The sequence below is a fragment of the Eriocheir sinensis genome, chromosome 1 (genome assembly GCF_024679095.1).
Source record: "Eriocheir sinensis breed Jianghai 21 chromosome 1, ASM2467909v1, whole genome shotgun sequence".
NCBI lineage: Eukaryota > Metazoa > Arthropoda > Malacostraca > Decapoda > Varunidae > Eriocheir > Eriocheir sinensis.
In genome coordinates this window covers 37543223-37565529 of record NC_066509.1, presented here as the reverse complement: position 1 = coordinate 37565529, position 22307 = coordinate 37543223, and the positions used below count along the sequence as shown (strand labels likewise).

The 22307-nt window shown below is 44.2% G+C and overlaps 1 protein-coding gene across 7 annotated transcripts in view; it reads left to right on the top strand.

Annotated features, from left to right (window-relative positions):
* The first annotated feature begins 1900 nt into the window (after nt 1-1900).
* Nucleotides 1901-22307, top strand: part of LOC126996508 (protein Wnt-2-like) — a 22198-nt gene continuing 1791 nt past the window's right edge. Inside the window, exons 1-8 of one of the 7 annotated variants that reach the window (XR_007751232.1) lie at nt 1905-2435; nt 4862-5030; nt 5328-5427; nt 6381-6536; nt 8246-8374; nt 10012-10089; nt 11650-11728; nt 12379-13532. Coding sequence is in view for 1 of the 7 variants with exons in the window: in XM_050857041.1 (XP_050712998.1) it covers nt 2309-2435; nt 4862-5030; nt 5328-5427; nt 6381-6536; nt 8246-8374; nt 12379-12408 (711 nt within the window). In the remaining 6 variants the exon portion in view is untranslated. Of the gene's footprint in view, nt 2436-4861; nt 5031-5327; nt 5428-6380; nt 6537-8245; nt 8375-10008; nt 10090-11649; nt 11729-12378; nt 13533-22307 lie in introns of those variants that run through there. The other 6 variants (XR_007751225.1, XR_007751229.1, XR_007751223.1 and 3 more) reach the window with 6 other exon arrangements.

Sequence of the window (22307 nt, the reverse complement as noted above, 5' to 3'; positions counted from 1 at the left end):
TGGAGGATCACGAGGAATGGGTTTTGTGGTAGTACATGATGATAGGATGCTCTCTCTCTCTCTCTCTCTCTCTCTCTCTCTCTCTCTCTCTCTCTCTCTCTCTCTCTCTCTCTCTCTCTCTCTCTCTCTCTCTCTCTCTCTCTCTCTCTCTCTCTCTCTCTCTCTCGACAGTAAGTTATTAAGTTAAAGATACACTGATACTTTTATTCATTTAGTCTTAAGATGCACTGACGAGCTGACAATCTCCTATCCCTGCGGTGCGCGGCTCACGTCACACCCGGGAGGCTGAAGACAACACCCAGCAAGAGTATTTACACTTCTCGTACATATCATTATGCTCTGAAGTTGATTTTCGCCGCCGCGAGAGCACGTATTCCGGGATTAATTCACACATCTCGGTACAGATCAGGCATAAATGGCTACATAGAAGTAAGGTATATTTGGGGACATCCGGATATGTATGTCCTCGATATACATATCCGTCGCATTGGTCCTTGAGCCTGTAGTGGCTACGAACCCATCACCGCGGGACACGAGCCAGCGTGACATCCGAGGTATCTCAGTTTGGCTTCCCCAGGTTTCCCCAGGTGCCCATTTATCAACCATCCCGAAAGGTGGAATGAACAGCTGGGTGAGTTGCACGCCGACCGGCCACGGCAGGATTCGAAACTTGATAATTCCTGTATCCCTTTTTCCTGCATCTTAATCTTACCTGGAACTGCAAGTTATTTTGTTACTTTTTTGCAATCGTTGGGCCTTAAAGTCAAGATTCTGGCTATGCAGCAGGTTTCAATTCACCTTACTTTTCTTCGTAAATTCGACAGCAAATCAATTAAAAATAGAGCCATTTTAAGAGGAAAACACTTTACAACACTGCCAAAAGCATGTCATTACTGGTGTCAAAAATATCAAGTGGCATAAACTACTGTTAAAGAAACACGGAATGTAGATATCAGTTTCAAGGTTGGACAGGAAGTGTTTACAATCACTGGCGGTGAGCTGCCCTGCACGGCGACGAGTGACATCACGTGTACGAATTGGCTCACTGAAAATATCAAGGCTAGTTAGGAGGGACGCTGTTCAGTGAGCTAACAAGTGTGTCACACGAGGCACGTTCTGTGAGTATTCGGCTGGAATTACTTAAAACTACGTGAGAAATGAACTAGAAGGATTGTCAAGAGTGAGGGCTGACGCAGCGCATCCAAGGCGTCGCCCTACCACTCTGCTATACTTGATGGCGGCCATTTATTTATGGAAATAGCAATTGAGGTAATACAGTGTTTTCAGAAGCATTGTGATGACATTAATATTAGGGGACAAAAGTATTGTAGGAACTCGGCCCCAGAAAGCAATACAAAACACGAGTACACCGCCGCTAGCAGACAGCTGAGGTGGCGCGTTTACACTTGACCGACTCCTCTGTTATGCTAATCGTGGCGGAGATTCCCTCCTCCCTCGGCGATACACGCAGGGATGGCGCAACACCCCCGGCAATCAAAGAGCTTCACGGCCGCTAAGTATAGGGCAAACTTCCCTGGTCATTAAGTCCAACCCTCCACTCGCCGGCAGCCTCGGGGCGGTCATCTGTCCGGCATCCTAATACCCATGATCGGGCACCGCGGCCCCACCATGCGGCCCCGGTGAGCCTGGGCCACCCCGGGCCCTGGAGAGGAAAGACTGGCACACGTAGCTTTGTAGTCCTTTAAAGCTGAGATATTTTTTTAAAGAAAACAATAGTGTTTACTATTTTTCTCGAGAAGCAGCACAAATAGTATGCAGTGTAGTCCATCCCTTACTTTTGAACAGGCTAAAGAATGAAACCGACTTAGTTATGCAGCGTGCGTGTATGATGTATCCCTCAATCTTCGCCGTAATGGTGAGTTGCTACGTGCTCGACGTCGATATTCCGAAACAGGCAATGTGGAGGTTGGGATGATGGTAGCAATGCGCCAGACGATGACGAGTAATGTCAGTGTCTGCATACTCGTTTTTGTCATGGGTGTATCGGGACGCAAGGCTGGTCTGGGGAAGTACATGGTAGCCCACACATGGTTTGAAAAGGTTCGGACAATGACATAGTGCGTAGAGTCGTGTGGCGTAAGTTCGTGTGTGGTGGCGCTTCACATCATGATGCATTGCAGGTCGTCCCAACACTAACGTATACTTAATCTGCCTCCCCCTCACCCCATCTTTCCTTTCCCCCAGGACGGTGTCGTCAGCGGGGGTCCTGGGCGCCCACCTGCTGTGCTCGCGGGTGCCCGGCCTCACGCCCCGCCAGAGCCGCATCTGTACGCGGGCGCCTGACGCCATGGTGGCCATCAGTGAAGGTGCGAGGGCGGGCCTGCGAGAGTGCCAGCGGCAGTTCCAGCATCATCGGTGGAACTGCTCCCTCGCGTCTACCAGCAGCAGCGCGTTCGGCCACATCGTTCTTGTGGGTCAGTTAATAATGGCTGGCGAGGTTTCATCCATGCTTTTCTAAACTACACATTTCAGACATTGATTGATATTATGCAGCTTGTATGGCACTTACTAACACAAAGATGGAAGCGAGCACCGTGACAGTAACACCCTCGTTCTCACTCGTCAGGATGTTACTTGTACTTCTGTCGCTCAGGATCATATGTAATAATCATAATATAAGAGTAAGGCGATATAGTCATTCATGTTTCTGGGCTTCTAAAACTCCAGATGAACCTCTTAAAGTAGCCCGAGCTGCACGTACTGCATTGCATCCCTGACCATTAAGCTGTCGTGGAGGGGAAGGTATATGTAACCTTTCTCCGCACTTGAGCATGGGATTAACCCTTGCGACATATCAGCAAGCCATCCCCGCTCCCAGAGGCTCTCAGCGACCGTGTCCCCATTATTCTCCCGCCGCCGGGCAAGGGTGAGCACACAGCGCCCCACAAGGGTTGCTTCGTCCCCTCAACACGTGCGCACCGTTCCTTTTCACGTCTCTTTCACTGCTCCCTGCCTGAGCCCCTGCTCCCCCTACTTATCTCCTTCTTTGCCCTCAGCTCTATTTGTTTACGTAATAGCATGTAATCCTCGTTTTGTACCGATTGTCATTTTTGTTCTCTAAAACCCAATTCAAAGGTCCATTAGCCTGGTAAGATCCCCCCAGGACATGGTCAGCTTGCCATATTTCTTCACCGAACAACACTCTTCTCGTAAACCTTCCTACAAGATGAGCAGGTTTGTTATGAGTGTTTACCAACTACGTGTCCGTGTTCATGTAACTTTCAACTTGCTCAAAACTCCTCTCGAAGATGATCTGCAGACCGATTTACTGCGTGACATGTTCACTATTCAGGGACTGGCCTGCACCCCCTCGTTGTGAAAGCGTTGTGGACAGTCAATGAAGAAAGTCTTTTGTGCCTCCAGTCTTAACAATCAGTTACGGTACATTCTCCTGGATGATCCTTTTCTAACGGAGGGAATCTGGCACAAAAGCCACCAATGAGGCTCGCTGCCCGCGGACATTATCTTACAAAAACCAAGGGGAGTGAGTTGAGCAGGGCAGGATGGGGCCCCGGACTGAACCAGATCATTTGTCGCATCACGAAGCCTGTATGGCCGGGGACAAGAAAACACCCGCCCTGCCATCCGCCCGGTGGCGTAGTTTGTGCTGGGGGCGCAGCTCCTCTTTCAGTGGCAGATGCACATTAACTGAACACATTAATTATGAACGCTAAAGTTCATGTATGTTTTCATATTATCAGACAACTTTTACAGCTTTCGTAAGATGCAAAATATATAAATACTGGGTCTTTCTGAGTTCACTCTCGACTTCCACCAGCGCTGGCCACACCCATCTCTGAGGGGAGGGGAGGGAGCCAGTGTGTGGTCAGCGTGGCCATCATTGCACCGAAAGTAAAATTTATTAGTAATAAATGTCATGCCTTGAAGGAGCTAGTTGGGTGAGCATCAAAAGTGGCCGCCCGTCAATCATGCTGTAGGCCGCCTCCTCCCCCTCCCCAGCAAGCCCAGTCACCCCCTTAATGGCCGGCCTCAGCCCCACCAGCCACGCGTCCCCTACAATTTTGTATCTAAATCACTCGTAGCGCTGGTGCCAGAACCGGTTGGGTTTCTTTATCTGTGTGCCCGTTTTCTGGCGTTGTAACGGCCCATCAGCAAGTATCCGCATGAAATCTGTGACGAGAATACCTCACATGGCTTATGTGATTCTGCGACGCCATACATGCCTGACATGAAGTGCAGGCAGCAAACTGTGGGTCATTTTTGGCATATAATCCCGTGGAGGCAAGACGTTAAACATAACGCCACAGAACTCTTCAGTGCTGCTGCTCCCGCCATCAGCCCTCGGGACATCACCATCGAGGGGCCGCCCGGTGATTATGACGAAAAAGGCAAACACACGCAGACAGGCCGCCCTTGAATGTGGCATTGCTGGGTTATTGCCGCACCGGTGGCCTGGGGCAGCAGTCCTTCACCCGCTTCTTCCGAACGCCGCATTACACGCAAAGAATGTCTTGGAATCAAATAATTGTCTTGATGTTCATTAGTTTTTTCAGGAATTCATAAATAAGTAACAGCGAACATGATCTGATTTGTCGTAACTCAGTTGTGTTGATCTACGGAAAAGAATATACAATGACTTCTTGGTGTGGTTACCTGGATGGCTGAAGGCTTCCTTGACATTTTTTTTCTCAACAAAGGAAAGTTCCTAGTGTATCAATCTCTTGTGAATTATGACAGCTATGCTTCTAAAAAACATAAATATTAATGGATGTCAGGTTAGTTATTGACAAATACGAACAGTTCAGTGCAGTGAGCGATGGTGCACCTCTGAAGGCCCTCACCTGTTCTCCCTCACCAATCCTCTCACTGGTATCCACAGGGAGCCGCGAGGCCGCCTACATGTATGCGGTGACCAGCGCGGGAGTCACCCACAGCGTCACGACCGCCTGCTTTCGTGGCAACATCTCCACCTGTGGCTGTGACGACCGCAGGCGAGGGCGGTACAGTTCTTCCGGGTGGAAATGGGGCGGCTGCAGCGCCGACATTAGGTGAGAGGTGCATGTTAAGAATGTCCTGTTTGAACTCTTCATTCTCCTGGACATATATATCACAGACTTACTGTCAATGCATGCCCCAATACAACATATATGAAAGATGATAAGCGCGGGGCATTCAGAATGAAGCAAGCTTACGTGTGCATGTACACCAAACAGCGTACTTTCATACACAGGACACCCAAATACTGATATACCAACACTCACAATAATGAGACAGACTCAACAAGTTACGCACGCAGCCCCATACTCATCGGCCCCTTGCTCCTTCCTCCTCCCGGCCGCTTGCAGGTTCGGGGTCAGGTTCGCGAAGAAGTTCCTGGACGCCCGCGAGGTGGAGGGGGACGGCCGCGCCCTCATGAACCTGCACAACAACCGGGCGGGACGCAGGGTTAGTGTCCGGGGCGCCGCCTCCACAAGGCAGTGGCGGCTCCGTGCATGCTCACCAGAAACTGTTCTTGCTTAGAAAATTTGCATATTGTTGCCCTACTTGTCCCTGCTGCCACTGTTCTCCAATTTTTTCCTTTGCACATGTGGCTGTTAGAAGTGTAATAATTGTTACTAAAGGTACTTTAGTTATCTCTCTTCTAGCACTATTTTCTTAATACTTTTCCTTTTGAGCATATTAATATTGCTGCTAAGAATAATATGCGCATCCGTGGAGCAGTGGTCAGCGCGCCTGGATTCGAATCCTGGCCCGGGCAGTCGGCGTGCAGCTCACCCAGCTGTTCATCCTCCCTTCCGGGCTGGTCGATAAATTGGTACCTGGGGAAACCTGGGGAAGGTAAACTGTGGCAATCCCGGATATCACATTGGCCCGTGTCCCGGGGTATTGGGTTCTTACTTAACACAGACTCAAAAGGCCAAAGGTACAGAGATGAGCACCGCAGCACGCGCAGCTATAGCGTATGCACCCGCTTATGAATAGAACGATTGTATAGCTGCCTTTCATCCTGACGGCTGCTCTATCAGTATAACAAGAGTAGCAGAAGCAAGGACAGCAGCGACAGCAGAACCATCACCGCCATCACCACCACCACCAATAACAACACCTGCTAATAAAGATAATGATAATAATAATAATAATAATAATAATAATAATAATAATAATAATAATAACACGTATTATTATTATTATTATTATTATTATTATTATTATTATTATTATTATTATTATTATTATTATTGCTATCATTTTTTTTCATTACTACAATCATCGCGAAATGGATAACACTTCCTTTTCTATGGGGCGGTGGGGGAAGGGGGGAGTGCAGCTCCAGGGGTGCCAAGGGGGTGCCGTGTCCCCATGTTGGCGTGAAGCACTAACCCGGGTCTTGCCCCCAGGCGGTGCGGAGCGGGATGAGGACGGAGTGCAAGTGCCACGGCGTGTCGGGCTCCTGCACCGTCAAGACCTGCTGGAAGACCCTCCCGCCCTTCACCTTCATCGGGAAGCACCTCTTCCACAAGTACAGGAAGGCCAAGTCCGTCTCAGTGCATAAGGTATTCTCCACCCCCTTCCCCTTCCATTCACCTCCTCTCCCTCTTCATCTTCTCTTCATCCTCTTCTTTTCATTATCCTCCTCCTCCTCCTCCTCCTCCTCCTCCAGAAGTGCTTTAATCCTTCCCGTAAGCCACTCCTATGGCTGATGAATTGATTAAATCACTGAAAGCAGGCAGTCCCGCAATGAGCCAATAGGCTTTCTGCTGCCTGCTCGTCCATGTTTACATGTTTACATGTTTCTTCCTCCTCCTCCTCCTCCTACTACTACTACTACTACTACTACTACTACTACTACTACTAGTGGGCCCACATTCACCGCGTGATGGACGACGCGGGTTCGAATCCCCACGCTACCACCTCGGATTTTTCAGTCACCGCCGAGTGGCTTAAAACTACCCACATGCTGTCCTGAAGACCACCCATCAACCCGGACTCTAGAGGAAGCCGTCCAAGCGAATCAAGAACGAGTTCCGGGGGGCAGCATGAGCCAATACAAGATGGCGCCACTATAAACACTCGCCTGTGCCAAAACGGGCTGGGCCGACCATCAGGCCCCACCGGGAAGAAGACTTGGGCCGACCATCAGGCCCCTCCGGGAAGAAGCCTACCGGCGCAATAGGCCGCAACGTAAAAAAAAAAAAAAAATAAAAATATATATATATATATATATATATATATATATATATATATATATATATATATATATATATATATATATATATATATATATATATATATATATATATATACGTGAATTACATCTTTCCTATGCAGTAATGCCCTTTGGATAATATTCAAATTATGTGCAACAATAGCACAATACGGGCTTAGATTTTTCGTAGAAATATAACTTGAAATAAAGCTATGATCGGTGCCTTCGTGGTGAACTGGTTAAAATGCTTGACTACTAATCTGAGGGCCTGGGTTCGAATCCCGGCCTAAGTAATCGGCGCCCAGCCCAGCCTGCTGTTTGCCCTCCTTTTCTGGCTGGTCGACAAATGAGTACTTACCTGGAGAAACCTGGAGAAGTAAACTGTGGTTTATATATATACCACAAGCCCAGAAGCCAATGAGGAGATGAGCACCGCGGCCAGGCTCAGCTGTAGCGTATACTCCCTTGAATCTCCTAGTGTCTACTGATTTAACTACCTAACTAACTAACTTCTAGTAATTAACCATCTAACGATCTAACAAACTAACTATTGAACTATCTATTAAACTAACCATTTAACTATAATTATAAGTAACTATACTCGCCGCACAATTAAGAAGCAAAATGGGGGCCCCCTCACCCTTCCCTCAGGGCGCATGGATATGACTGTGTGTGTGTGTGTATGTGTGTGTGTGTGCGTGTGCTTGGAGGCGCCCTGAGATAATGTTATTTTGCCAATTACGGATAATTCTCTCTCTCTCTCTCTCTCTCTCTCTCTCTCTCTCTCTCTCTCTCTCTCTCTCTCTCTCTCTCTCTCTCTCTCTCTCTCTCTCTCTCTCTCTCTCTCTCTCTCTCTCATACTCATAGCTATCAGGTGCTCCTTGCCGCTTACTCAATAATTCTGGGAACGTCTGAACACACAGGAGGGCATTTTTATGTACGAGTATGTGTATGGGAGGGGAGGACCTAAGATGGGCATTAAAGTTAAAAATAGAAACAGCTTGCCAATTTTCTTTATGGGTTCAACTAATACTTTCGAATCGGTGCTCGACCCAGGCCTGGAGCACCGCTTCACGAGGAAGTAAATCTGCATTCCCGACGAGACGAGCGGCGAGGCGGCACCGCGGCTCCAGGCGGGGCGGCGGCTCCTCCGACACCCGCGTCATGCCCTTCAGCTTCCAGCAGGTGAGTCCCGAGCAGGTTTTTTCATTATGAAGCATCCTGTGCAGTCACCGTGACAGTCACGCAGCACTTGATCTTTGTTGATAGAATATTCAATGCTAATCGAATTCAGGTGGACGCTAATATGTTTGAATAATTATATTTGTATTTAGATGTTTTTGATAAGATTTGACAATGTTAGCACAGATTGAAAAAGAACGCATGACTAAGATTCAAGTGTCCGAATTTTTAAGCTTTTCTACACGTGTCATTCTCAATCAGGCTTGTTTGGCGTGCGTGGCACACACACACACACACACACACACACACACACACACACAGTCTATATATGACGTTATGTTGTCATGGCAACTGTTCCAACCAAATACCTAACAAGCCAACAGTAATGAATGTTGACTATTCAATCAGTAAATCAGCGGCAGGAGGCACGCCGGATGGTGTTATTAACCGTTAAATAATATGAATGAATCCAGTAGTAGTAGTCTATATGTTAATAAGAAAACATCACGCTTCACGCTGACAAGCCTTATTCTCGAAAATATCTTATCCGTTCACTGTAGCTCGACTTTAATATTTGAACTTTGTATATTAGGAAATTTGTCAATCTCTTTCTTGGCACAATGTTAATAGATTAACATTCTAATGATCGTCAGACGGCAACATCCTCCATTCAGTCCTTACCCCCCCCCCCCCTACACACACACTGGTACAAGGGCGATAAGGAAGGAACCTCGCAGAGGCCTAATTTCCATGTTCAAGTAGCCTTTGTGTCCTCTTCTGAACACACACTGAGAGATCCAGTACGATCATTTGCTGTGTTGTGGCACCTCTCCAGGCGACTGAGAGCCTAATAACAACACCCAGACAAGTCACTACGCGAGATGCCTTGCGGCGAACGGGAAACTGAACCGGTGGTTGAAGCTTCGGTTCGTGGGTAGTTGCTAGATGTCTGGTAATCAAGAATTCTAGAAGGCTCTATATCCAAGCATGGGGACTATGTAGTATCCTTGCAGTTAACAGACCACAGTCTTGCAGATGCACTGGCGAGGTAATGTGCCTGGCTTTGCGTTAAACTGTAGTCCTCCCTCCCGGCCCATCATAATTTGCTGACCGCATGGGTGAGTGGCACCTCTTCCATCATTTTGCTGCCGATATGTGCTCAAAAATAAAGCAAAAAACACCACAACGCGACTTAATTAATTAGGGATGCAGACATATGGGTGAGTTTAAGACATTCCCAGAACACTAACAGACCGTCGTGTCCCGTACATCGATGTGTGTGTGTGTGTGTGTGTGTGTGTGTGAGACTGGTGACTGTAGCTCAGCGGTGCGTCAGTGAACGGTTTATATCAAGGGTAGGCAAGCCTCCTTGGTTCAGATGTCGTGGTGCAGCGGGCGAGGCCCCAGTGAGTCGATTTGTTGCCACGCTGTTACCCTTTCCTTGTCAGTATATTTTATTTCCTGAATATGCTTTTCATTTATAAATGGTGTGTGAAAAACACCATAAAATAAAACCTTTCTAGAATAAATGTTTTTTATACAATAACACAGCCTGGAAGGATTGTCTAGCATATAGGCTATTCCTTTTCTCCACATAGGTATATCACACAGGTATATACTTTTTTATATACCCCCAGCAGACGAGCGGCTGAACAGACACTCCCCGGGATGACTGAACGACAGCCAGGCTGGACTGAATGATCCAGCAGTTGCTGCAGGTTAGTGATTGTCACTGCTTAACACACACACACACACACACACACACACACACACAAACGTATGGAAGTGGATTTTCTATAGGTAGGTAGACTGATAAAGAGGTAGACCTAACCAGGTGAAAATATTAATATATAAATCTAATTACACAAAGAATTTTACCCTAGTATATATTTTGCTTATTGTTCATTATCTTCATTTGCATGAAATGCTGAGCAGCCATTATGAAGGTGCATCGGGGGAGGGAGATAGTTAACTAGTCATTGCCCTGGGTTATCAGTGATCCTGATCATGGGCTGCATTTCGTTCGTATGAATAGGCCAGCTGGGTCGTGTGTCTAGGCAGGGACATTTTGGAACAGTGGAATCTTTACTGCGACACGGACCAAAGTTAGCATCGTGATTGCTGTTTACTTGTTTGGGTCTTGTCATATGACACATAGACATGCACTGCTGGCCTTCTATCCCGTACAATGCATGTTTATTCCCAGAGGATAGTAACGAGATGGTTAGGTACTTGTTGCCAGGGACCGACACTTGAGTGGCAATCCGGGGGTCAGGACTCAGGAGTGGGCTGGACAGGTCAAATTTGGCACAGTTGCACCGTAAGTTAACTGGCTCGAATTTTGAACACGACAATGTTATCAAATTTATTAGTGTGGTGACGCAACCTTAATAATTGTTCACAACACCACAGATGTGCCTAGCCTGGGCCATCCCGTCTGATCATTTATAATTATATGGGCCATTAAGTATTAGACGGACCAGTCAGAGGGCAATAACTAATAATATTTGACTCCTTAACCTTTGCAAATGGTAACTTAAAAACAATATGTTGCAGTTTGTCATAGTTCCCAAACAAGGGCCTTTTGAGTGTATTTTTGTTAGTGAAACAAAAACAATATGTTGCAGTTTGTCATAGTTCCCAAACAAGGGCCTTTTAAGTATATTTTTGTTAGTGAAACTATTATAAATACAAGTATTGCTGCATGTCACTCCTGGAGACTGTATTCCTAGTAATACTGACGGCATACAGGCTTTGAAGGAGGGTCATTAGTTTTCTTCATATTTATCTTCAGACCTGAATACTTTCAAACTGTGTAATCTCCTTGATATATATTTTTTTTCTTCAAAATAATTCAGTAAGACTATAGCAACAGTAGTTGTGGAGGAACAACACAGAACCTGATGATTGGTTAGAGAATGAATATGATGAAAACCAGAGTTTACCTTCCCCAGGTTTCCATTTATCAAGCATCCTGAAAGGGAGGATGAACAGCTAGGTGGGCTGAGTTTTTAACACAGGCACACACATTCAGGAGACCGTGGGAAGTAGACTTTGGGTAACCCGCATGGTACACAGCCTTTATGTGAATGTGTTCCTGCCCACCAACATTTATTCAGGCTTTGGGAATTCTGATTCTGAAAGCATTTTGTATATACTTGAGCTACTTTATTAAACTCAAGTATAGGAATTTGTGAACTAATTATAAGGTCTTTTCAAAGGCTTCTCATCATGATTTACTCCTACACATTTCGTTTTCTTTATTTACTTATCTACAGTTACACTGGGACTTTCCAAATACAGCAAAACATACTCGCCACCTTCCTCTTGGCCACCCTGACTGTTGTACAATTCCATGTAGGTAAATTCTTTACGTACGTAACTACCTCTTCCATATTATTCGTGACATTCACAAGAGCAAACAACTGGTATCTGCCAATGCCCAGTCTACTGGTTGTGTTCATGTTTCTGCTGTTCTTCCAGCTTGTCCATGCTAGATTTAGATCAGATATCAGACAATTTTAAGCTCAGTTATCCCAGCTCTGTCATCTACGTAGTTTTCTTCCTAATCTTTGTACTCCATCAGGTTTTCTGTTTCATTTGTTTACTGCCACTGATCATAGGTATATTTCCAGGAACTTTAGTCAGTTTGCCATTTGCTTTTCTTATATTTCCTCCAGTCACATTAATTAGAAATTCTGATTATACAAATTGATTTAATAAGCCATTTCCCTGAGCATAGGGATAGTGGAGTGTTGCTACTTATGTGACAAAAATTGGTAAGGAATATATAAGTAGGTCTAAGATTAACAAAAAAAAAGGTCAGTGGCTCTGGAGAAGAACTGGAACAATTATAAAATAAAACAAGATTAATTATCCCATCAGTATATTAATGAATAACAAATGCATTAGTAAAACCTTTGTAACAATCAAATTAAAGTTTTTAATGACATTGCAGCATGTCGAGGGTGGAGGGCTATTCTAATATTGGTGTTACTTTCTTTCAGGTGTGGCCAGGTGTTGCAACCCTCCAATAAGCACCTGTACCAATCTGGATAGAGATGTGTAGTTCACAGTGTAAGGACAATCCAGTTGCCAGTCAAACATCTGGCACTGTTCCCCAAAAGAGCTGACAAACTCCGAGCCAAGTTTTTTTTTCTTTACACTCTGACCTATAGCGCTGGTAGGCTTTCTTCAGGGGCCTGGTGGTTGACCCAAGCCCGTCATGGCGCAGGGAAGTGTTTATAGCAGCACCATTTCTTCTTGGCTCATGCTGCCCGCCGGAGCTCATTCTTGATTCACTTGGACAGTTCCTCTAGAGTTGGGGTAGATAGGTGATCTTCAGGACAGCACGTGGGTAGCCTTATGTCACTTGGCAATGACTGAAAAATCCCAGGTGGTAGCAGAAGATTTGAACCCGCATTGTCCAGAACTTGGTGAACGCAGGACCTGCACACTAACCATTCAGCCACTGCCTCTCTGTTCCAACATGAGTAAAAAATGAGAGGCCAGAAGAGAGTGGTTGATCTCAAATGGAGAAGTGTCTAGATAGGCAGGAGGAAATAGATGAAGGAGGGCTGCTCTGGAGTTAACCTGCATAAGGAATTAGGATAGTATAGAGACGAGTAGAACGTTATGTAAAAAGGGACCACAGTAGAGGTGGAGGCATGTAGTTAGCAAGCTTAGAAGGGCAATCATCATGAAAATGTCTGTAGAAGACAGAGGGCAACATTGCAGCAGAGTTTGCTATAGAAGAAGAGAGTTTAGGTTTGACTCCATCGAGTCCAAAACAGCTATGTGAGTGAAGCCCCTCCTATATGAAATGCGCTCTCCATACGAGGACAGACAAGGCCCCTGGATATCATTTGTGAGGGGTAAAAAACTGAAAGACTAATACAGAACACACAACTTCAAAGAAGCTGATTTAGGAAGAGGTGAGATGAAATTATGAGTTGAGGATAGACCAAATATGTTTATTGTTTAAGTGGACAGCTGAGTGTTGTCATAGAATAGGGAACAGATGTTCGGAATTCTATCCCTCTGTTTTTATATCGTGTTTCCTTTCAAGCTAATCTATCTTTGCTATGGTAATCCTGCCACTGTCTTCCCCTAAACCTCTCAGCACCTGTATTCTGTACGACTATTTTATTTCCCTCTCTGAGGAAAATTCAATTTATCCGCCTATCAACTGAACAAATTCCATCGTCTATTCCCTAGTCTTCGACCACACTCAGCGGTCCCTTTCCTCTACACTAAATATTCTCTGTCTATCCTTAACTCAAAACATTAACTGAAAACTTATTTCCTCTCTTGCTAAATCAGATTCTTCGAGGTTATGCATTTGTATCGTTTTCACCAGTTCTATTCCCCCTCACACATGCTGTCCACATACAAGGGTCTTTTCTGTCCTCATATGGAGTATGACAGAAGTCTTAGACAAATGGTGGAAAATTCTGTAGGATCAAGGTCATGGGCACTAGAGGAAGTGCCATCTTGGCATACATAGATGCAGCATCCAGCTTGGATTGAAAGCTGGGATGAAGATAGCGAGAGACATACATCACGGCAGCCACTAATGGACTGGAGTTGTCCAAGAAACCCCCCAAGAAAGCCTACCATCACTATTGACGATTACTGTCAGTAGCCCCAGAGACCCGTGTTTCAGTTAAGAAGAAGAGGTAAAGGAAGAGGAGGTAAAAGAGGAGAGATGATGTTCTACAGGATGGAAGCTGAAGCAAAGATCATGGATGTTGCAAAATTTGGAAAAAAAAAGTGAGTTATCAGGACAGCTGTGTACTATAGGTTTGTTATGTCACTGCACAATACATTCAATAAGCTGTAACTTAAAATAATTTGTATCTTTTGAAACTAGATGCTTATAATATTTCTCCAGAGGCTGCCTGAGTTATTACTTAGTACAATTTTGAAGACCTATAAACATTTCCAGCTGTTTTTACTGCATATTAATCATGATTTGTATTGTTAGATAACTATATCAAAATTCAAATCTAGAGACAGCTGCCATTAAATTGAGGTTTTGCATATTTTTGAGTTTCACTGTAGAAAGTACCATGAATCAATATATTTTGTAGACTTTGTTCACTTGTGTCATCTCTGTATCATCAAAATTCCAGACTGATTTTCACAATGTATACAACAAGCTGAACATTTTAGAATACCTTGGAAGAAGGAAGGCTGGGAGGATCGAGGCAGGCACGGGCAGTATACTGGCAGGAGTGAGGACAGCACAGCCTCTACCATGATTGAGTTCAGAAGAGCAGACTTCAGGGCAGGCTGATAGATGTGATGTGATTATATATGAGCAATTTTTTGAATAATTGCAGTGGTTCGTTGGACTCACAAAACTCACAGAGCTCACAAAATTTATGTCTCTCTCACAAGTAGACTTGCTAAGGGTAGTGTCAGAGTATTTTTGTAGGGGGTTATTTCTTTCTACACTCGCATACTCTTCCTGACATTGAGCTTCATACTACACTTCCTGGCATTGAGGTCCATCTGCCACATCCCAGCCAAATCATACAACCCATCAAGCTTGCCATGCAACACACTAGCATATTGGTCTGTTCTTATTTCTAATCTGCTGACCAATGTTAAATTTCACCAACCTCTCCTCATGCACTATATAATTATTGTGCTAGACAAGGCATCAATCTGACTTCAGTATTTGAATCCTCTATTATTTTTATATACTTCTCTCTGTATGATGACCATACCACAGCGGCATATGTAGGCCTGGATTGCATCATGCACTTTTCTTTTGTTATAAATAAAAGCAGCTTATGTTTATGATAAATCTGAAAAATGTAAATAGCAACAGGTAACATGCTAGTTGACACACCTATACATCTAAGTTCTTTTGTGTTGATTAGCTCCTAGATAAATAATGATTAACCAAAGGTTCCAGTATACCTCTTATACCAAACAAACAAAATAAAACTTACCTCTCATGGAGCACTCGACCACAATTAATGTGCTGACTTAAAAAAAAAAAAAACTACTGTGATGATAATGCAGTGGTTAATGCTCATGCTGATTATGATAAGTTAGACTGGTTTGATTTAGTTTAATACATACTGGAATATTTCTATCAGGCCCAGTGTATCTGTATTGTTATCTCCCACTTATCAGCCAAATGTTGCTGCTACTTTTGACTTTTTGGGTTTATTTCTTCAGTCAAAAACTTACCCTATTTCTATCACAATATATTGATGTGGCAGATTTTTAAAAACAATGAATTGATAAAGAACACTATTAGGCTGTCTTATCCTCCTTTGTGGCGATCACATGGCATTCTTGTGAAGACAGCAGAGCATTATGTCACCTGAACTAATGTACTAGATGAAACATATAGCAAACCTTAACTTTGAGGAAATTCTACACCCCATCGTGCCATGATCAAATTAAGATGGGCAGGAGCATTGGCAGTGAGGAGAATGATTCACGAACTTGGACGTAAAAAAAGTTTTGAAAGGAATGAGCAGAGCAGAGGTGAAGCATACATGAGCTACCTATAAACCTAATCAAGGATGAAGACAATTCCATACTTAATAAACTAGCTTGCAGAGTAAGAGTTTCTCGAATATGGAAAAAAAATGTCACCATTACATAAATTCACACAAAAAATGTGACGACTTAAAACCGCCGACCAATTATTACTTTCCCTGTAACCTACAAAGTTTTCACCGAGATAAAGAAGATAACAAAACTGATTGATTGATAGTTTCTAGACTTTAACCAACCAAATTACTGTGTGAACAGATTCCGATCCAGAGACCACCATTTTCGTGTAAAAGTACTCTATGCGGCTTTATCCCCAAGAGACGAGAATGTCCTACACATGCTTAGTCATTTTTTTCTTTTAAATATTTATCCACTATTATCACAAAGGAAACGGGCCCTTGTCCTGAGACAGCCCGCTAAGAGTGCAAAATGCTCCTCCCTGCGCGGGGAGCACAGGCTAAGCCTATTGGCGGCCCGTAGCAGGATGCCGACAGACCGACTCTATCGGCGATCGAAATCTAGCCGACCGAGTCGGTCTGTCGACGAGGACTGGCGTGCCTCTGCTTAAAGTCAATCTCTTGTACTAACTTTCAAACTGCTTCGGTATAACACTACTTCCTAACTAGTGCTTCGGTATAATAAACCCTCACACATCCTCGGGGCGTCCTCGTGTTCTTCCTCTTCTCGACTTTACTTCTGTCAACCTCCAACCCCGGTGTATGCTCTTACTGACTGACTGTTATGCCACTGAATATTGTTAGATGGTAAGGGTCTTGAGGTGCTTAGTGGTCATAGTCTCCCCCTCCCCGCCGGTGGGGCCGCGAGAACCTTCAGTAAAGAAAACGGATGATGACAAGGGTACCTAAGGTAGAGTGAGAAATAAATGAGTCCATCCATTCATCCATATTTTGAGAGGAGAGAGGAGAGGTCATGAGCCTTTCTCGGGTGACGGCCCATGAAGAGCCGACAGACCGACGTAATCGGCAGACGTCAACCGACCAACTCAGTCAGACAGCAAAGGTAGGAGCTCAGGCCCCGTTCACACTGCCGACTCTGGGCCACGACAACCCAGCGACTTTTGCATTTGACAAATCGGCTCCCACGCTCCAAGAATGGGAGGATATTTTTTTGGCGTCTTGGTGTCGGCTAGCATGACTGCCGACTGTCTGGGACATTCGGCCAACTATAGTTGTCAACATGTCTGCGACATGCTGCAAGACGACGTCTCAAGACGAGTCTTAACGGTCATACGCAATAATCAGACAGATCAACTCCTTATGAGCTTTATAAAGGCGGACACACACTATGCGATGCGGCTGTCCGGCGGCCGAAAGTGGGCGGAGCCTCGTCGGCCGGATGAAGCATACACACTATGAGGCGGCCTCACGGAATGCCGGGCGGCGGCCGTCACTCTGAGCCCAACCGCCGCAGCGACAACAACGCAATTTATGTTTTATGTCCACAAACATGGATGGCCCTTGTACAGATCAATAAAACAGATCCAAAAGTCTTCATTTATCCAGACATCAGACATCGTGGAGCGTAGATAATGTGTACACCACGGCTGTCAGCGTCGCTCTGAGATAATTCCCGCCTCAAGGCCGCGCCGCAACGTCATACACACTGTGAGGCCGCGGGCCGCGTCGGACGGAATTACAAACATAAACAGAAGGCCTTCCGGCCATGATGTGAGGCCGCGCCGCACAAATTACACCCGTACACACTGCCTTCAGGCCTCCAGCCCCGCCCACTTTTCGGCCGCTGGACAGGCCGCATCGTATAGTGTGTGTCCGCCTTTACACAGGAGTACCAAAACATGAAATAAAATAGCGTTATTAAACACGTCATTACCCCTAACCCCACACGTCTGTTACTGCATAATAAACTATTTTAATATATTCTTACCTTAACTCCCTTTCTGTGAACACTTCCATTAGGTGATGTTCTCCCGGTGCCTGGCCGCGTACACACCATCTGGACACATACTATTGTACCGCCGCTTTTCCTCTTGTCTCCACACCGCACCCTCTCAGCGTCGAATGGTAACTGATCCAACTTCTGAGCCCCGAGAGTCTTACAAGATTCGAAATCGTTCGAATATTAAGCTCAAATGTCTTCCAAGGTTCGTTACTAAGGTGAGCACCCGGCCACTGCCTTCCCATTATTCTAGGGAGGATACAAGTGTCTACGGTTGTTACATATACTATAGGGAGACTTATCAGTCTCCCTAAAAACTTGAAGGGTATATTGCAGGTCTGGCAAAACAATGTTATCAGTTATACCATACATGCTGAGAGCTGAATACTCTTTCCGCAAATCATGCTGAACTAGTTTCGGATGGAACTCTTACGTGAAGTAGCCTGATGTACATTTCAAACCGTAGCGCTCCACGCTTTATGAAAGAGAAGGTTGTCCCATACTCAACACGGGCATTAACAACATAGGGCCTTAGCTCGTTGCCTACAGCAGAAGCTAAGTTCTTGACACGGGGATAGGGTCATGAAACTCCTTCGAAGATAATACAAGCCAAAATAAATCTAAGATAAAGAAGAACATTGCTATGGAATAAATCTACAAATATCTTTTAAATCATGTATATTTGCATAATACCGAGGGGTTTAGGTGGTTCAGCGTGGTCGGCTGTTGAGGCGGGGAGGTGGTTGTGTTGCAGCTACCTAATTCATATCGAGAGTTGATTGCGCGGCAGCCCCATCGCCATGCGGGAGCTAAGGGGGTAATTACTGCCCCTGGTGATTTACCGCCTCCACCTCAGTCAGATATTAAAACTACATACAGCAGGATGGCTCACGGTTGTTATTATGTTTTCGGCATCAATGAATCGCCCCAGGATACATGCCAGTGAGAGGTACAAATAGTTAACATAAATAGAGCCACTTACATGGGCTTCCCTTCACAATGAGTCTGTATTTCATTGGGCATTTGAAGCACAAACAGACGGGTAAACATATATTGCACCGACTTTATAGCTGCAGGTACCGGAGTAGTAGTAGTAGTGCCCGAGGATAGCGCTCCTTGGATAAGGGAAGTAGTGTATTATGGGTTTGTAGATTATATGCTTTCGAATTTTATCCTCGTAAAATTGTACATATGCTTACTTTATCTGATAATGATCAAATCAAATCAGTTTGGATTTGTGAATGCTAATCCTCTTTGTATCTCGCTGAAAGCAGTGATATGTTATTAGTTTAGACCCTGTTGAATGAATAGCTGTTATGCTGCCAGAGTTTAAGAGAGGAAGATATACATGGCAAACCTTCCAGCTCTTAGTCCACCACTGATCCTTCTTTAACAAAGATTAAAATACATGTATTACGACTCCCAGAAATAATCACAAGCAAAAACATGTTAGATGTGAGGATGTTTACTGATAAACATTGATGAGAAGGCTTGTATTGCAACCCCAAAGGTGAACACAAGCAACAAGGTGTTGGAGGTGAGGATGTTTACTGATAAACCTTAACACAAATGACCAACATGCACAAGTTACATGTTTAGATGAGCGGCGAAACACTTCCTGAAGACATGAAGTAAATGATTTTTAAATATTTACAGGAAGACTAATTAATATATATATATATATATATATATATATATATATATATATATATATATATATATATATATATATATATATATATATATATATATATATATATATATATATATATATATATATATATATTTTATTTTTATTTTTTTCAAATTACCAGTGGTGATTAAGATGTGTGACAGATATTGAGGATATCCACAAATATTGTGAACAGCTAAGATAACTTTTGTTGAACATTATAAATTACTGTTATCATTATCATCATCATTACTTCGGTGCTATTATCATCATTGCGCTTAATATCAAACTACCCGCCATAACTACTTATCACACTGATAAAAGGATTTGAGAGAATTTCTTATTGTAATTTGTGAAAATGTCATTTAGTCTTTACGAGCAGCTTGTAATGAAAACGTGTTAATTTCCAAGTATTAATCAAAAAGATCTCTACGTATATACACAACCACGGGAACACACAGACTGTACAGGAAGATATTTAAGTAATCATTACTTGTATTGTGATAATCTACTTAACTGACTCATTGAACTTTTGAAAAAAAAGTCGGTGCTTTTCTATTGTCAAAATGTTCACTTTCAATCACTGCAAAATATATATATATATATATATATATATATATATATATATATATATATATATATATATATATATATATATATATATATATATATATAATATATATATATATATATATATATATATATATATATGGCTGGAGTAGGTAGGAAGACACCTACCGAACGGGCGCAAGCCACTCCCGGTGAGGTATATATGGGAGGTGAGAAGGGAGCTGAAGCCCTCCAAAGACCCTTCCCATGTCCTCACTAACCGTTTCCCTATTGTCTCACCAACACCGGAGAGTAGTTCAGCATGCTCTCTAAAGACAGATCCTCTCTTTATCCACACCACACTACATTCACACAACATATTCCTACACCTTTTCCCAAAATTAAAATTTCAAAATGGCGCACATACACCAAGCCTCGGAGTCCCCGCCTGGGGGGGGGACCACAAATTCCCCCAGGGAGGACTCCCCTTCTGGCTGCCGACCCGAGAGGTGTCTTGATAACTCCTCGAACCTCTTTCTTCTCAATTTCTGCAACATTCACGGTCTTCGCTCTAATTTTCATTCTGTGTAACATCATCTCTCCTCCTCTAAACCTCACCTTCTCTTCCTTACCGAAACACAGGTTTCTGAGGCTACTGACAGCAATCTCTACTCTGTTCCCTCCTACTATCTCTATCCTAAATTTCAATCCAAAGCTGGATGTTGCGCCTACGTGCGCAACGACATCACTTGCTCTCGTGCCCACAACCTTGACTCTTCTGAATTTTCCACCATCTGGCTAAGACTTCATTGTCATTCTATTACTAAATACATCTGTGCTGTTTATCTCTCACCTAACTCTACCAACTATGTAAAATTCTTTGACTATTTGAATTTTAAAGTGGAGCACATCTTGACCCACTCTCCCTTCACTGAAATCTCCATCCTAGGAGATTTCAATTTTCACCAACAGCTTTGGCTTTCATCCTCTTTCACTGACCATCCTGGTGAACAGGCCTACAACTTTGCTATCCTCAACGACCTAGAGCAGTTGGTCCAGCACCCTACACGTATTCCTGACCGTCTTGGAGATCGGCCCAACATTCTAGACCTCTTCCTTACCTCAAACCCTTCTGCTTATTCTGTCAAACTGTTCTCTCCGTTGGGCTCCTCCGATCACAATCTTATTTCTGCATCCTGTCCTATCGCTCCTGTACACCCTCTGGACCCACCGAAGAGGCGATGCTTCTGGCATTTTGCTTCAGCTCGGTGGGACGACCTGAGGATGTACTTTTCCGATTTCCCGTGGAATGATTATTGCTTCCAGGATAGAGACCCCTCTGTGTGTGCTCAGCGCATCACAGAGGTGATTGTCTCTGGAATGGAGGCATACATTCCTCGTTCTTTCTCTATCACGCAAAAAAGCCTTGGTTTAATCACGCTTGTTCTCGTGCTGTCAATGATAGAGAGGTAGCTCACAAAAGGTACCAGAGCCTTCAAACTAATGCTAATTATGAACTTTACATTTCTGCCCGAAATCGTGCCAAATCTATTCTCCGACTAACCAAAAATTCTTTCATTAATAGAAAATGTCAAAACCTTGCTTTCTCTAACTCTTCCCGTGACTTCTGGCATCTAGCCAAAAACATCTCCTCCAACTTCACTTCTTCATCTTTCCTTCCACTCCTCAGTCCTGACGGCAACACTGCCGTCTCATCTATCTCTAAGGCTGAACTCTTCTCTCAAACTTTTTCTAAAAACTCCACTCTGGACGATTCTGGGCATATTCCTCCTACTCATCCCCCCTCTGACTCCTTTATGCCTGTTATAAAGATTCTTCAAAATGATGTTTTCTATGCCCTCTCTGGCCTCAATCCTCAGAAGGCTTATGGACCTGATGGAGTGCCTCCTATTGTCCTTAAAAACTGTGCCTCCGTGCTGTCACCCTGCCTGGTCAAACTCTTTCGCCTCTGCCTGTCAACATCTACCTTTCCTTCTTGCTGGAAGTATGCCTTCACACAGCCTGTACCTAAGAAGGGTGACCGCTTCAATCCCTCAAACTACCGTCCTATTGCTTTACTTTCTTGTCCATCTAAAGCTTTTGAATCAATCCTTAACCGTAAGATTCAAAAGCACCTTTCCACTTCTGACCTTCTATCTGATCGTCAGTATGGGTTCCGCAAGGGGCGTTCTACTGGTGATCTCCTAGCCTTCTTAACTGACTCTTGGTCATCCTCTCTTAGCCGTTTCGGTGAAACTTTTGCTATTGCGCTGGACA